Genomic DNA, 15,430 nt, shown 5'->3' on the forward strand with positions numbered 1-15,430 from the left:
TTAATAGAACTAAGGAATAAAGCTGATGGATAATGTTCTCTATACTCAGGACTGGGACAGCTTGTGAAGGCAGATATTGATGAATGTACCTATTAATAACAATTTGAATTCTATATTTTCTCTTCCTTGAATCTTTACCAGAAGCTCTTGTTTTTTTAATAATAATAGCTGATTACACATCTCTTTAGGTTTTAAAGTATTAAGAGAGGAAATTTTGTCACATTTAGCACTAGGTATAGGAAACTTGAATTCAAATCCTACCTGTGCCACAATTGAGTAAGTAAATAGTCCCTCCCCTTTAAAACTCTGGATTTAAATGTCCAGAAAACTAGCTTAAGTATAATATCAAATTAAATTAAATATAAATTTTTAAGTAATCATTATGCTCATGGAACATTATGCTCATGGTGCTGTTATCAAATTCAAAATTAAAACAGTCCTTGCCTTCAAGAAATGTAGATTCTATCAGAGAGAAGGAACACACATAGATAATGCTGAATGATCTAATGACACTGGTATCTTTGCTTCTCCTTACTTACACACAGCACTCTATCTCCCAGCTTTCAGTCATTTTCAGTGGCTTTCTCCTATGTCTGGAATTCTTTCTCTATTTCTCCATCTCCCAAATGCGTTTGTTTCTTTAACCTCTCAGCCAAAATTTTACCTTATGCAGGGAGCCTTTCCTGATTCTCTTTAATGTTAGTATTTTTTCTCTTCTATTATCTCCACTTAATCTGCTGTTATTATTATTATTGTTATTAAATGCTTGTAATTGACTTGGAATTACTATCCTTATGACCTTGATCAAGGCACTTAAACCCTCAGTTTTAGTTTCCTCAATAGTAAAATGGAAACAACAGCACTATTCACCACACAGGTTGTGAAGATCAAGTAAAGAAACATATTAAAGTATATGTTTACATTTTTTGTTTACGTATACATATATATACTAAGGTATATCTGTAGATGAGATATATAATATCTATAATTCTACAATAGAAGCTAGCACAGTTAGCAACCCAAACACTCCGCTTTCCTTAATTCATAAATTTATTATGACAAATCTTACTCCATATAACTTTTATTTTTTGGTGAGTATTCTTTGCTCTGGGTTTATTGAAATTAATTTTATAATATTATCAAATGAATTGCCTCACCTGTTTCACTAAAAATCAAAATAAATATATGATTAAGTGTACCATATATAATAAAAGTATTAAATAAATTTTAAGTGCCATGGTGATAAAACATTTTCAGTGACTCTTTATGGTTCTTTATCTTATATGGATCTGCCACTATGTTCCCCAAGATTATGCCAATATAATAAAAGTTCTAGCCATGTTCCATCAAAGCTAGAAAGGCTTTGGCTATAAGTATGACAAATGCTTATCTCTTACCTGAAGACTAATCTAGTTAGTTTCTCACTGAGAACCTCATCCCCAATATATGGCCTTCAAGTAATATGTCTTTGGTTATTGCAAAGAAATTAGTGTGATACAGTACTTCTGGAATAGTGAAAACTGTGCTGCAAGCTTGTATCTGACACTTCATGGGCATAACTTAACCTCCTTGTCCTTCAGTCTAATCATATACAAAATAAGGAGTTTGGGCTAAACGGCCTTTGAGATCTATCATGCTATGACTCCTACTAAGGCAGAGTGAGATGGTAATTTGCCAGTGAAGATAATTCTTAAATGAATGAAATCAATAATATCTTTTAAGTGGTAATGATAACATAGAATTAAATATCTAAGTTTTCTGTTTCAAGGTATGAGATTATTAATGTAGGGAATTTTCAAAAATTATATCTTTTCAGAAACTAATGGTTTTAAATATCTATATCTATATGTGTGTGTGTGTGTGTGTGTGACTGTGTGTGTGTCTGTCTGTGTGTGTTTGTGTGTAATGAATATCTCATTATGTCCCGAACACAAATATCATTTATGGTAAACATTGTTTGAAACATAAAATTATGTCAGTCAATACTAAAACTATTTCTATAACTCAAATATGTTCATGTTAAAGCAATCACTCCCTTGTGTGGCATATTTTAGGTGAATTAAGAATTTGAATTCTACTTTTTGCTGAGTTTTCTCACAAATATCCATTTACAATGCTTTCCCTAAAATAAGGCTTTTCAAGTAAAAGAAGAAAGGGTCAATTGTTATTTTTTATCAAGGCCTTTTCTTTTCACCATCTTCCACCTATATTATCCATAAAAGAAAAACAGTGGTTTAGATGATTTGTCTGTATTTGATAAATTATTCCTTCATCTTTTTGAGATTCTGTCCCAATTTTCTTTACCCTGTTTAAAATGTTTAGCTAAAATATATGGCCCCTCTTGGGTTAGGCATAATGAAGTCATTTTTTGGAAGTATCTCCTATTTTCTGTATATATTGAAAATAAATTATCTAGATCATTCTTTTACCTATACAGCTTCCAAATCAGGTTCCTTCCATGGAAAAGTGTGCATCTAATAGTTTATAACAGCATCTGCTAATGTAATATATTTTTGTTAAAGGAAACTTAAAAACATGATATTTATAAATTAATAACAGTATTCATTATTTTGGTAATTTAATGATAATATGGTCACTTTTGCAAAAAATAAAGTGTACATCATAGCTATATTGATAATTTATGATTTTCAAAATTTATCAGTTATTCAGGGTTTCAGGAAACAAAAACTTCTAAACACTCGTTTTGTTTTATTTTAAAGAAAGTATTCTATATTTAAAAATTTTTGGGGAAAATATACATAAATCTAAAAATTATATAAAGGGAATAATTTGTAAAAATCCTAGGAAGGAATTACTTTATTTTCAAGGGTCAGGATAACTTCCACTGATTTAAATTCTTTATGCATTTCAAATTTTGAGGATAGGTTAAGAATGGATTTTATATTAGAAAAGGAGATCAATAAAGGAATCTCAGTGACTTATCAGTATGTTTAAAAATATATGTGCTTTATATATTAAGGTGGCATATTGATTACTTATTCTTATAACTACACTTTGTCCTATCTGCAATCCTTGACTTGTGCATTATAAGAGCTGATTGTACAGTATATGTTCATTGAAAGATATATTAATGAAAACCAAATGAATATTTATTTTTGAACCAATCCAAATGTTTACAAGGAATCATACAAAAATTTGACATAGATATATATGTATACACACACACATATATATGTATATATAGAAAGAGAGAGAGAGAGGGAAACTCTTTTCCCTCATTCTTTTTTATGTGGATTCATATTTTATTTGGCAATTATTTCTACCACAAATTGAAGAATTATACTCACATAAAATCTAAAAGAAGTGTAACAATTAAAATGTGAAAGGTGTATTTCAGAGAAGAGGAGAAGGAATATTTGAATTTGATAGGAAAAGAAAACTAATGAGATATTTGACATATTCTTGACTTATGCTTTTGACAAGGTAGTCCCCTTAGGCCTTCTGAAATCATAATGGCAGTTGGCAGCCATCAAAACAGTCCCTTAATACTCTCAAGTGACTCACCTCCTCCAAAAGAGAAGGAAACTTCAGGTGACTAGAACAAGTTCAGCAATAAAATCAAAATCATATCCTTATACATATGAAACAAAGGAGAACTGAGCCATCTGTTTTGTCATCTTTCCCTCAGTATTCAATAACAATAACAGTGTTTGTTATTTCATAGAATAAGGTAAGAACTTGGATCATATATTTGAATCCTGAATGTAATAATGTCTTCTTTTGTAAGGAACATATCTATCAATATTTGAAGTATTCCTAATCAATATCTTTAAAAAAAATCCTCCATTTATCCAGAAGCCAAACTTTCTATGCTTTAATGAATTATCTTTGTGAATTGTTTTATTTAAAGAAATGTATCAGCTGGTGGTCTGAATTTTGTTAATAAGCCATCCCATATTTTTTACCTAGGCTTTTCTTCAAATAACGATTATATGATCGCTAGGCCTATACCCAAGGGCTATTTAGCTCAATATATACTACTAGACCTACACAATGCTGGCTTTGAACAGTTTATTTGCATAAACCAAGCTATTTTGCCTTTTGGGTAATCTTTTCTTTTGACTTAAATATGAAATTATTATAAATCATGTGAATTTTTTCATAATTTGTGGAATGATTTTCATAATAGGAATGTAACGTTCAAGCTACAATGCACTTCAGAATACATTTAACCCAATTAATCCATTATAAAATGAGAAAACAATCAAAGAGAGAGTAACTGACTTGCTCAAGGTCAAACAGATGAGAAGTGTCAGGATTGAGATTTGACCTAAGGGTCTCTGACTCCAAATCCATCCTCATTCCCAAAATGAACATAACCAATTCAATTATCCCACCATATACCTACCAAGAAAAGGAAAATCTAAATATATTCTAACATTTCCAAAGGGATTAAAAGGAAAACATTTGATTTTTTGCAAAGACTGTTTTCACTGTTCTATTCTCTTTTAGAAAATATATTATGAAGTACTAAACAAGAGATCAATATAAGTAATTTCAAAACACACCTGTGAATATACAGACTTACATATGTTTTGCTCAAATTCAATATTACCATAGCAATGCCTAATAAAGTACTGATAGCCTTAATTAGAGTCTTATCCAGAATGATATGAACTTGATTTTAACTTTATCCTTCCCCAAATAAGGGAAGCCATGTCCCTAAAAAAGAAAAAGAAAATGCTTTCCACATGTGGTTAAAGTTATTTAATATTTTGTGTTTTCTTACATTGTAAGGAAATATTTTTATCCGTAGATCCATCACAAAATACATCTCACATTACATTGTTTGGGAAAATTTTAAAAATGGTTTATCAAAATAAATGGAACTTTTTATTATTTAAAAATCTATAGAGATATATTATTTAAATTAAAGATTTAATAATAATTTATGGAACAATCATACAATAATATTACAAACCTCCCAGTCCTGGTCTCAGGCGGTTATCATATCCATCTAGGAGTCGATCCAAAATCCTTGTAAATACAGTGGTGTTGTCTTTAATTTCATCTTGTAGTGAAGTTTGCCCAAAGCTGCAAACACAAAATAATGACATATACAAATTCTCCCCAATGAAATATTCAGGCATTATTTTAAATCAAGCAGTCTCTAAATCAATTAACTCATTTTTTCTACTGAATCCCATGCTAGATCCACATATATCCAAATTTTAATTTTTGCCTTATTTGCTACTTTTTTTAAAAATTACTTCCATGAAGGCTAAAGTCAAATCTTGTATTTATGCAAAAGAAAATAATGTCATTTAAAGGGTCCATCATAATTTCAGTATTATTGCAAGGATTATGCCAGTTTCCCTGACTATTTGGTGATCTCTTTCTTTTTTTTTCTTTTTACTTTAGTTTTATCACAGAATGAGAATGTTCCTTAGAGGTCATTTAGCAGAACCACCACACTTTTATAGATAAGGAAACTGAGTCAAATGGAGATAAATTTCTTGATGTATTATAATCAATTGTTAGCTTAACCAAGACTCTCCTTCCTTCCCATTATCCTTCTATTGCATTATATTTGGATAGTGTGTATAATCAGAATCTACTGGTTGCACACATGTTACTCCTCAGGTTAATATTATCACAATATTTTGAACCTCAACTTCTTTGATTTCTGAATTCTGACAAAACCATTTCTTTAAACTAATCATCTAAATTATTTATTAATTCTATCAGACATATTGATAAATATCATTTAAAAATAATATATTGCAAAGGAATTTTCATCTTCTTTGAAATTTAAACACCACTAAGAAGTAGAATTACCTCTTCATTATAACTAGTTTCAACAACAATAAACCCAGCAATTTAATGAAAATGTTAATAATAGTTCATTGATATGATCTTCTTAGAAAATACTGGGCCTTACTTTTCTGTGCTTCCATTGCTTTTAAAGGATTCTAAGAAAAAAATCAGTAAAACTACATATTCAGAGATTTTTTAGATGGATTATAATAAAGTCATCAAAGTGTCATTTCAGAAGAAGACACTGATAAATAGGAATTTAATTCTTTATTAGTGCAAAGTCGAACTTATAAAGTATCATCTCCATTTGTTCCAAATTAAAAATAAAAACTTTCAATAATTTCATATATATTAAATGTTTCCATAACCAAATTATTTCCAACAGCTATTTCCCTAAAATTAAAAATACATATTGTTTAATTTTACATTTTGTTTAAACTCCAAATATTTGTTTTAAACTTTCTAAACAACTTTTACAAGGATTCCTGAATTTTCCTAACCTCGACTTGATGATGGCAGAAATGCTGAAGTGGTTCCCTGATGAAATTCCTTATAAAATTCAAAGTCACTAAAGCAAATGCTATGCATTCATCTTTCCAAGGTTATTAGAAGGTCAGAAGAAGAAAACAGAAAGTAAAATGACAGTGCACCTTAGAATGTGAGAAAAATATGAATGAAAATGAAAAATTAAGTGGATAGAAAAGAAGATGGGAAGACCCTGAGTTTAGAAAGTAAGGCAAAACACAATTCTGAAATAAATGTCATCTTTGGGACACATCTATTTACCAGTACCTGCATTTTTCTGTAGTTTTATAGCAGTCTCCAAATATAAACTATATTACTATAACTTGCATGGATTACAAGGACATACTATTTTCATCCTAATATGCTTTGTCCAGCATAGTAGGATATCAGTATCAATACCAGACTTGCTAGCTTTTGAGTTAAGAGGACCAGCTCTGATAGCCTAGTAGAAATAGAAAGCTTTTTTTTCCAAAATAATTTATTAATTTCACTGTCCATCCCTATCACTCCTATGTTCACTACAATACTGAAACAACTGTCCAGAACACAGAACAATGATAAAGAGCAAAACCATTTATTTAGTTTTACCTAAAAGTGTATATTTTTGTAAAGAAATGTCAGTTACTGTATGTGACTGTGGTTTCATGCTAAACCATATAATAAAACACTGTACACTAACTCCATCTACAGGTCATTACAATAGTGACACCACATAATTTTTCAAAAAGAAATGAAATATATTTAAATTTTTCAATTAGTTATATCTTATTGTAAATCATATCCCAACTTATCATTTAAATATCCTTCACCATGAATGACAGCATGATAGAAAGATGAAATATTTAGTAATCTTTTTAAATTCTTCTATGAAGAACATGAGTTTGAAAATTGTATTTTTTCCCTCAAATCATAGAACAATTTGAAGGGACATTTTTATGTTTTTATCTTTTGTAAAATACTTTGGATTCTATGTTATACCTAATCTGTAATTGTAAATAGGAATGGTGAGTTAAGTATGCCTGATTGATTTTTAAATAAAAAGTAGTTTAAAAGTATATTCTTCATGAAGTGCCACCAGAAATATGTCGATGTTATTAAAAGTCTAGATTTGATTATTTATGGATTTTATTTTTGTTTTGAATAGAAACATTTTATTAATATTTTTCTTCCAACCAACTATATCCCATATTCATCACTCATTAATTCAGAGGTCATATTTTATTGATGTTTAAAAATGTATAAATGATAATAATAATAATAAATCACTCTAAATATACTTAGCCAACCAAAGTATAACATTAATATATAGACTACAGAGTCATTTTTTTAGAAACTCAGGAGTACAAACTTGAACTATTACTTTAGGATACATTGTGTACAACTAATTTTAATATATAGATAGATTATTTGACGGAACGTAGTAGATATACATGAGTTTAGGATGTTTTTTTTTGGTTCTGTGTAAATTAGGAAATACCATTTTATAAGCAGATCCTATTTGCCAGTGAAAAGTTCAATTTTAAAATGTAATGCTAGATTCCCATATTCTTTGTTGAAGGCTGTTAGGCATAATCTAATTAGCATGTCATGGTAAGAAGTGGCATTATTCTTTCAGGCTACTTTTCTTTAGACTTAGCTGGGATTTGACTCCAATTAACTTTCCTGAATTCCCTTAGTAGTTCTTCCATTCAGGCACAATTTACTTCTCCCTGTTTGAATAAATTAAAAGTTATAGAAATATTCATGCAGTTTTAAAATAAAATCTCCCACCTTTTTCCAGACAGGGCATTCAGAAGGAGTGTCCAGGCCCAAAAATATTTAGAAAGACCAAGTCTTCTCTTCATCTTGGATTTTCCTAGTTAAAAGTAAAACAAGTAGACATCAACATCCCTTTCAGGGAAAGTGGAGTTATGGCCAGTAAGGCTGAGGCCATTTAGATGAATGCTTTCATGTCAGGAAATGACCTCACAGTGATATGACACCTCATTGGAACAATACAAACATGGCCTCATCCATTTTCTACTCCCCATTTCATTTCTCCATTGAGAAATAAATCTACATCTTTACTTTTCTTGGGAAAGTATAAGCATTTAAACTCTTTCTGATGGGACTTCCTCAACTTGAGAACTATCTTGGGAGCTGACTTTTCGACCTTTCCAATATGAAGAAAATCATCCTCTCCCAACTTGTTTATTTATAATCTAAAAACTTATTCATCTCAAAAATTCTGTTTCCAAAAATTCATTGTCCAATAGCTTTATAAACTATTTGTCATCTCCTGGAGAGTATATTATAGTGGAAGCCAAAAGATCTTTTTTTAAGGCTATATTTCACCTTTCTCTTCAGGATCTACCTTTATCTCAGAGCTTACTATTATTATCTTCCTTTATCTTATGAAACCTACTTGGCTGTACATAAGAATAATGCTTGACATTTTCCCTTCTTGACTTCCTATTCAGTATGCACACTAACACTTTCATGAGGCTAAAGGACATACTTTATAAACAAACCATGTGCTGATTACATATACATGCAAACACACAAACTCTTCATAGCTTCATTTTTTTAGTTTTGCTTTACTGCCTGCTCAGAAGTATTTTCTTATAAACAGGGAATTTTCAGGTGTGAGCTAGCATTACAGTGGATTTTTATGATTTTTTTAAGAATATTTCTCTTTTAGATAAAATGCAACTATTGCTAATTGCTGGGGTTTGATGTGAATTTAGATTGTTAGAGGGAGAAATGCTTGGGAGGTTTCAGTAATGTAAACTTTGAATCTATTCACAGCTTCAGTTTTCAAAAGCCAATGCAATATCTTAGTATTGAGCAGATTTCTATATTTTGAATGGATTTTAATTAGAACATTCAGAAATGTAAATGCAAATGTGCATATTTTAGTAGTTGAGGATATTAATGAATTACAATACATTAAAGTATCTTATAAATTAAGTACTCTTCAGTTTAACATAGTGTGCCTCTAAAATAAATCCACACCAATTCAGTCCATGCTCTCAGGGACTATATAAATCAATTTTAAAAAAGCAGTTATGATCAGACATGTGAGCAACAGAATATAACATATTTTGAGTAAAATGATCTGGAGATAAGAAATACTAAGTCATCAGTAGCCCTGAGTTGATTTTATGTTTGGCTTTGACAAAGATGAGTTAAATATGCCCGGAAAAAATAAAAATCTATTTAATATGAAATTTCATTCAAGTCACACAAATATCATGCACCTTCTAATAAGACAGCAACGTTTGAATAAAATAAAATAGCTTCTCTTACTAGACTCAACTAACTTTTAAAAATACATTTTGTTTTGATTTTTGTTTAAACCTCGGAAATGATTACCTAGACACTGAGCTCTAGGTGTTTGCCTTGATCCAATGTTTTTTAAATAGAAAAACAATCCCAAGAAGATACTACAGTTGTTGAAGAAGTAAAGTTTCTTGCAGAATGAAAAGACAAATGCAAACGTTCTAATGTACAAAAGAACCCCAGGCTACCCTCTTCACTACCTGCCTCTCCCCTTTCCCAACACACACACACACACACACACACACACACACACACACACACACACACACACACCAATCCAAAGACGGTTAAAAATTATCCTTGAGTTTATCAAATGCAAAATAAGAGAGACTTCGACACGCAAGAGCATTTCGGCAGTATCCACTGGAAAAGGGGAAAGATGAATTTTGGTGTCAGATTAAGAGTACCTTCACCCAAACCCACACTAAAACATGTTTTGCTTCACATCGTTGCAAGTTTGGACGATATCCCTCTTACCCCCACCTTTGCAAAATAAACCAAAACAAGTCTTATTTCCCCCTCCTCTTCCAAGAATAAATTCTAAATTCAAATCTGTCCAAAGCCAGGGAAGAAGGCGGGTGGAGATTAAGGGGTGACCCAGCGAATGCTGAGGTTTTCATCCTTTTTTTTTTTCAGTCTTTTCTACCTGCTGTGGAAACGGACTCTTCGCATTCTCCCTTTCCCTCTCTCTTCCCCCTGTAGCTTCCTGATCTCTCAGGCTTGAAAAACCCACGTTCAAAGGTCTGCTCTCAGTCCTGAAGCAGCACTTACCTCCGGCCCCCTCCAGGCACTGGATCTCTGAAGAAACGGGCGGGGGGTAGGGGGGAATTGGGAAGGGAGGATGGAAAGTCTGCCAGAGAAAATCGCCAAGAAATCGGAGCTGGTGAGAGTAAGGGATGGCTCAGGGACTGGAGCTGAGTGTTGTCCCTAGCTCTGTCTCTCACTCATACAGTCTGAAGCATCATGGACTCTTCTGTACTTCAGTGTTGAAGATTTCACACCCAAATTTCTTCCCAATATTCGGTCTGCAGATATACAACAAAAGATTTCTCTTTACCAAGACAGTAGTAATACGTCCCAGGGTAAACCGGATGTGAAATAGGCAGTGACTTCATGCCAGAGAGATTTTATTTTAGAAAGGAAGGTGGTACCAGTCTCTCCATCTAGAGACCAATCCGCCCATTTTTTATATGCAGCACAATTTAACTTGAACTGCTCTCTCCCTAATCCCCCTCGCTCTAGCTGCAGACTCAAATCCTTCTACAATCTGCAGCAAGCTTTTTATTGAGGGGGATGGGATAGGCGAATTTAAGAGATTACATTTGAAATCATTTGACACTTGCAATTTACTAACAGACTATTTTAAGGCTTTCCTATTAAAAATAAAGCTCTTCTACATTAGTATTCCACCTTTGATGAAATATTTAGCAGCTGCATAAATATGAATGATCAAGAGTTCTGAAATGCGGAGATATAATGTTATAAATGAAGGATACACACACTTCCCTCCTCTTTCTTTCTCTCCTCTATATATGTGCAGGTTTTCGTGTATTATATGTCGTGGAGTGATGGGCCAAGAATTCAACAGCAATGTTTATGAGATGCCCGAACCCTTACACTCGCGGAACGGGACAGGGGCATTATTGAGAAAACTCCTTTCTTCAACTGTCTTTTGCTGCTTTTTTCAAGGACGTAAACGAGCGCGTGTAAAGGACTGAGTTTTATCTGTGCAAAGCAACTCTGTGGTTGTAGGAAACACGCACGCATATTTGGCTCCTTATTTTGGATAATTTCGGGTATTTAAATTGAATAAATCGTGCTGATGATCTGAGGGATCATGAAAACAACAAGTGCCTCCATTTCCGGATCTCTCTGTCTTGTCCCAAACTCGTATGTTGGGGCAGGGGTGTTGGTGGTGTTGAAGAAACGATAGGCTAGGAAAAAAAAAAAAAAAAAAAAAACAAAACAAGAAAAAATAGAGATCTTCAAGGAGGGGGGTGAGAGGGAAAGTTTCACTGTTCTCTAGCCTTCACTCTTCTCCCCTCCCCCTGCCCCACAATCTTCACCTCGATTGCTCTTCCCTCCTCCTCTTACTCCCTGTCATCTTACACACTAAATATCGGTAGGGTGGGTGGTGGGTGTTCTCAAGAGTCAGTCTAAGTACATTCCATGTAAGCAGAGATGACGGTGGTTCTCTCAGTTTTTGTGAATGAGTGTGCGTTAAAAAAGAAAGTATGGGCGATGCTTTCAGAAAGCTTTGCTGGAGCTCTGGCTGAGATGGCCCACAGCACAGAGAGCTGTCCTTTCAGCACCACCACCCCAGAGCTGTAGGTGGTGCTGAATAGTAGGGGTAGCATGTTCATGACAGACCCCACAAGAAAAAGACCGAGAAGAGACCAAAGCATCAGTTAACTTCTTGTCTTTTTACAATAGAAGCATCTCTAACCGTGGAGGTTGTCAGGGGAAGGATGATATAGGTAGAGTTGGTCATATGACACAAGTGTCAAACTGCCTCCCCAAAATATATCTTTGATTTCTAATGTACCTGAACATTTCCACTTAAGAGTAATCTGAGTATTTGAATACAAAAGGTAAATAATTGTAGAAATGAGAAATAAAAGTAGAAAATTATATTGACTAATCTCTGACATTTGGGGGGTTTCATGGAAGTCAAATATAACTTTAGGTTTATAAATTAGGTAGGAATTCAACAATGCCATTTGATTCAATCTTATTTCCCTAGCATAACTATATTATTCTAATTTAAACTAGATGATTTCTCAGTTTATTATTAAAGACTTTCAGTGTAATACAAGAAAGCCATTCTTCTCTGAATAACATTCAGATGAAAACATTTAAGTTATCTCTGAGGAATCATATTATTAAAATGATACTTTAATTTCCCTGCTTTGCCAGTTGATGGATAACAAATTCGCAATCCCTTCTTTCTTATATTTGAAAACAATCAGAACTTCATCCTTTGACATTCTTTTCAGGTTAAATTATTCCAATTATATTCACTTTTATCCAGCTACGGAATGAACTGTCTTTCATTTTGTTCATTTGTGTCATGAAAAACACACTTCTAAAATTGGCCATTCGTAGAATATGTTTTTGCAAATGATTGGACAAAATTTTTATATTTGAACACTAGACTCTGCAGATCAAGACAGATAAATTTCACTTATAGAGTGTAACATAACTATATATTTTATATATATTTATAAATTTATATGTATATATATTTATATATATTTCATCATATGTATTTATTTATTTATATTTACATATATATTTATATATATTTAGAAAGCTTGTGAATATTTAAAATCTAAGCACTTCAAAAATACCTTACAATTCAGTGTGAAACTGTAAGTATTCAATGTATTTGTCATAGAATTTATATTTCTACTCCTCCTTGAAAGTGAGGCACACTTTTTTTTGTATAACACTGTCTTTCATAATTGACGTATTTTTAAAATTTTATTTGTTTTCTGTTACTTGGATTGATTATCAAAAATAGGGATTTTAAGGCCTGTTAAGATTTCTATCCAACCTGAGAAATACATTATAATTTAACATTTTTGTGGGGTTTGTCAAATATATAAACTATAAATAAAAGTATACATAAAATATTCATTTTCCAAGTGTCCACTTACATTCTTAATATAGTTAGTGTCATCTTTTGCTTGTGCACTAATGCCAACTTTTTATCAAAGTTCCCTTAATCATTTTGAGGGGAAATTACTCTGTGAAAGCATAATGAATTTGTTAAATTACCAAGAACTAAAGTTACTTGTCTGAGGTCACAGGAGCAATTAAATTAGGCCAAGGACAGGTTCATTCAATCTTTTTCCAGTCTATTATCATCACCAGTCCTGCTTTTTAATGCAAAAATGACCTACAATACTAATTTCTTTCACATTAGAGATAGTCACTTAAATTCTTGCTTCAAAGTATCAAAATGTTTTTGATGTTTCAGAAGCAGGAGCTCCCCTATACATGGTAACAAGGAAGGAGGCCAGAACACTTATTGTCATGATCAACAGTAAGGAGTAATTTTATACTTCACAAAGTCTAAGGAAATTTCAAAGACTTGAGTTGTATTTCTAATGGAATATTTTAGTATACAACAAATATTTATGAAACATCTACTAGGCCAAGAGCAATGTATTATGAAGTACAGACTCTTTTTTTCTTTGTCAATTTCTAGTGTCATAAAATCTTGACCATATTAAGGAAATTTTACTGAATTTATTAAGCAGAAAGACATTTCTAACTTTATATTTTATTATTTAAATAAGCAGAAATAAAGGAAGTAATCTCTTAATTATCCTATGACATTTCATTTCATTTAAGAAAATAAAGTAAAATTAATATGTGTAGAAGAAGTAATTTAAAATGTTTAACTAATAAACTTTATTTGAAACCTGAGCCAATAAGAATTTTGTTTTAAAGCCAAGATATATTAGTGGCTAAGAATGTTTTTCATGTTAAGAAAAAATCACTTATGACTCCAAATTCTAACAATAAACATGGCAGTTGTCATTACTCATGGAGCTCTTTAAATATATTTATATATGAATGAATATTTACATAAAGTATATATTTTATTTTTAATCTCTACACTGATTCCATTTTGCAGGTCCCCCTAGATATGGCATTTATCATTTTGTCAAATGAGAAATGCCACATCCATGGGAATTAACAACTCTCTTTTTTCCAATATTTAGAACAGAAATGGAAATGATTGTTTAGAGAAGAAAAGAAGATGTGGCTCAAGGGCTAAAGTAGCCTCTGCAACTAGTGGATGCCCATCAGCTAACTAAAGCCATAACACCAGATACTCTGGCTAAGTGGGAAAGAATAAAATCTGTCAGTCCATCTTACAATAACCTATAACTAATTAATATGATGAGAATGGTAACAATAGTAATATATATTTCAAAAAATATGTGCATTGATTATTGTGAGTATTCTTTTCCCAAATAATGGTTAAATGCCTTACTTCTCTTATTAGCTGATTTTGTCAATTTCTCTGGTCAAGATTTCATTTCTTTAAAGTTGATCATATGCTGACAAAGCTCTCAACTTCATCTGGTCCTGGGGTATCGGGATGTCAGTTGATCTGTACTTGAAACCTTTGTAATTTGATATAACCAGCTAAAAAACTACATTCTACATATGTTATTATTCCTGTTGACTCCTTAGGAGCATAGGGCCGCAACCATCTCACGCCATTGGACTCTGTTCTGGGCAACTTCCCCCAGCTGGGACCATGTCATTCCGACTGTTTTTGTTTCATTTTCGGCAGATCTTCACCAGGTCTGTTTTGGTCTTCCAACTTTCCTCCTCCCTGAAGGGTTCCAGCTCAATGCTTGTCTGGCTACGTTGTCTTCTGGTTTTCGTAGCGTATGTCCTATCCATCTCCACTTACGTTTCTTTATATCCTGACTAATGGGATACTGGATTGTTCTTTCCCAGAGACTAGCATTGGAGATCTTTTCAGGCCATCTGATGTTCAAGATGTGACGTAGACATCTATTAACAAAGACCTGGAGTTTATTGGTGTTAGCGCTCGTCACTCTCCAGCTTTCTGATCCATATAGGAGGACGGCCTTTACGTTGCTATTGAAGATTCAGAGTTTAGTGATGAGGGACAGTGCTTTGGAGATCCAGACAGACCGCAGGGTGTTAAATGCCTGTCTGGCTTTGTTGATTCAGTTTCTGATGTCCTCATCTGCCCCGCTGTCCTTACTGACTATGCTACCCAAATAGGTGAAGTGGTCCGTCTCCTTGATGTTTT

General features: G+C 32.5%; 1 protein-coding gene across 1 annotated transcript in view; it reads right to left on the reverse strand.

The window, feature by feature from the left end:
- Positions 1–8,147, reverse strand: part of GABRA1 (gamma-aminobutyric acid type A receptor subunit alpha1) — a 66,019-nt gene extending 57,872 nt beyond the window's left edge. The window contains exons 1-2 of the mRNA XM_044659842.1: positions 8,074–8,147; positions 4,943–5,055 (exon numbers count right to left, since the gene is read on the reverse strand). Of these exons, the coding sequence (XP_044515777.1) occupies positions 4,943–5,055; positions 8,074–8,147 (187 nt within the window). The remainder of the gene's footprint in view (positions 1–4,942; positions 5,056–8,073) is intronic.
- Positions 8,148–15,430: the final 7,283 nt, after the last annotated feature.

Source organism: Gracilinanus agilis, chromosome 2 (assembly GCF_016433145.1).
Source record: "Gracilinanus agilis isolate LMUSP501 chromosome 2, AgileGrace, whole genome shotgun sequence".
NCBI lineage: Eukaryota > Metazoa > Chordata > Mammalia > Didelphimorphia > Didelphidae > Gracilinanus > Gracilinanus agilis.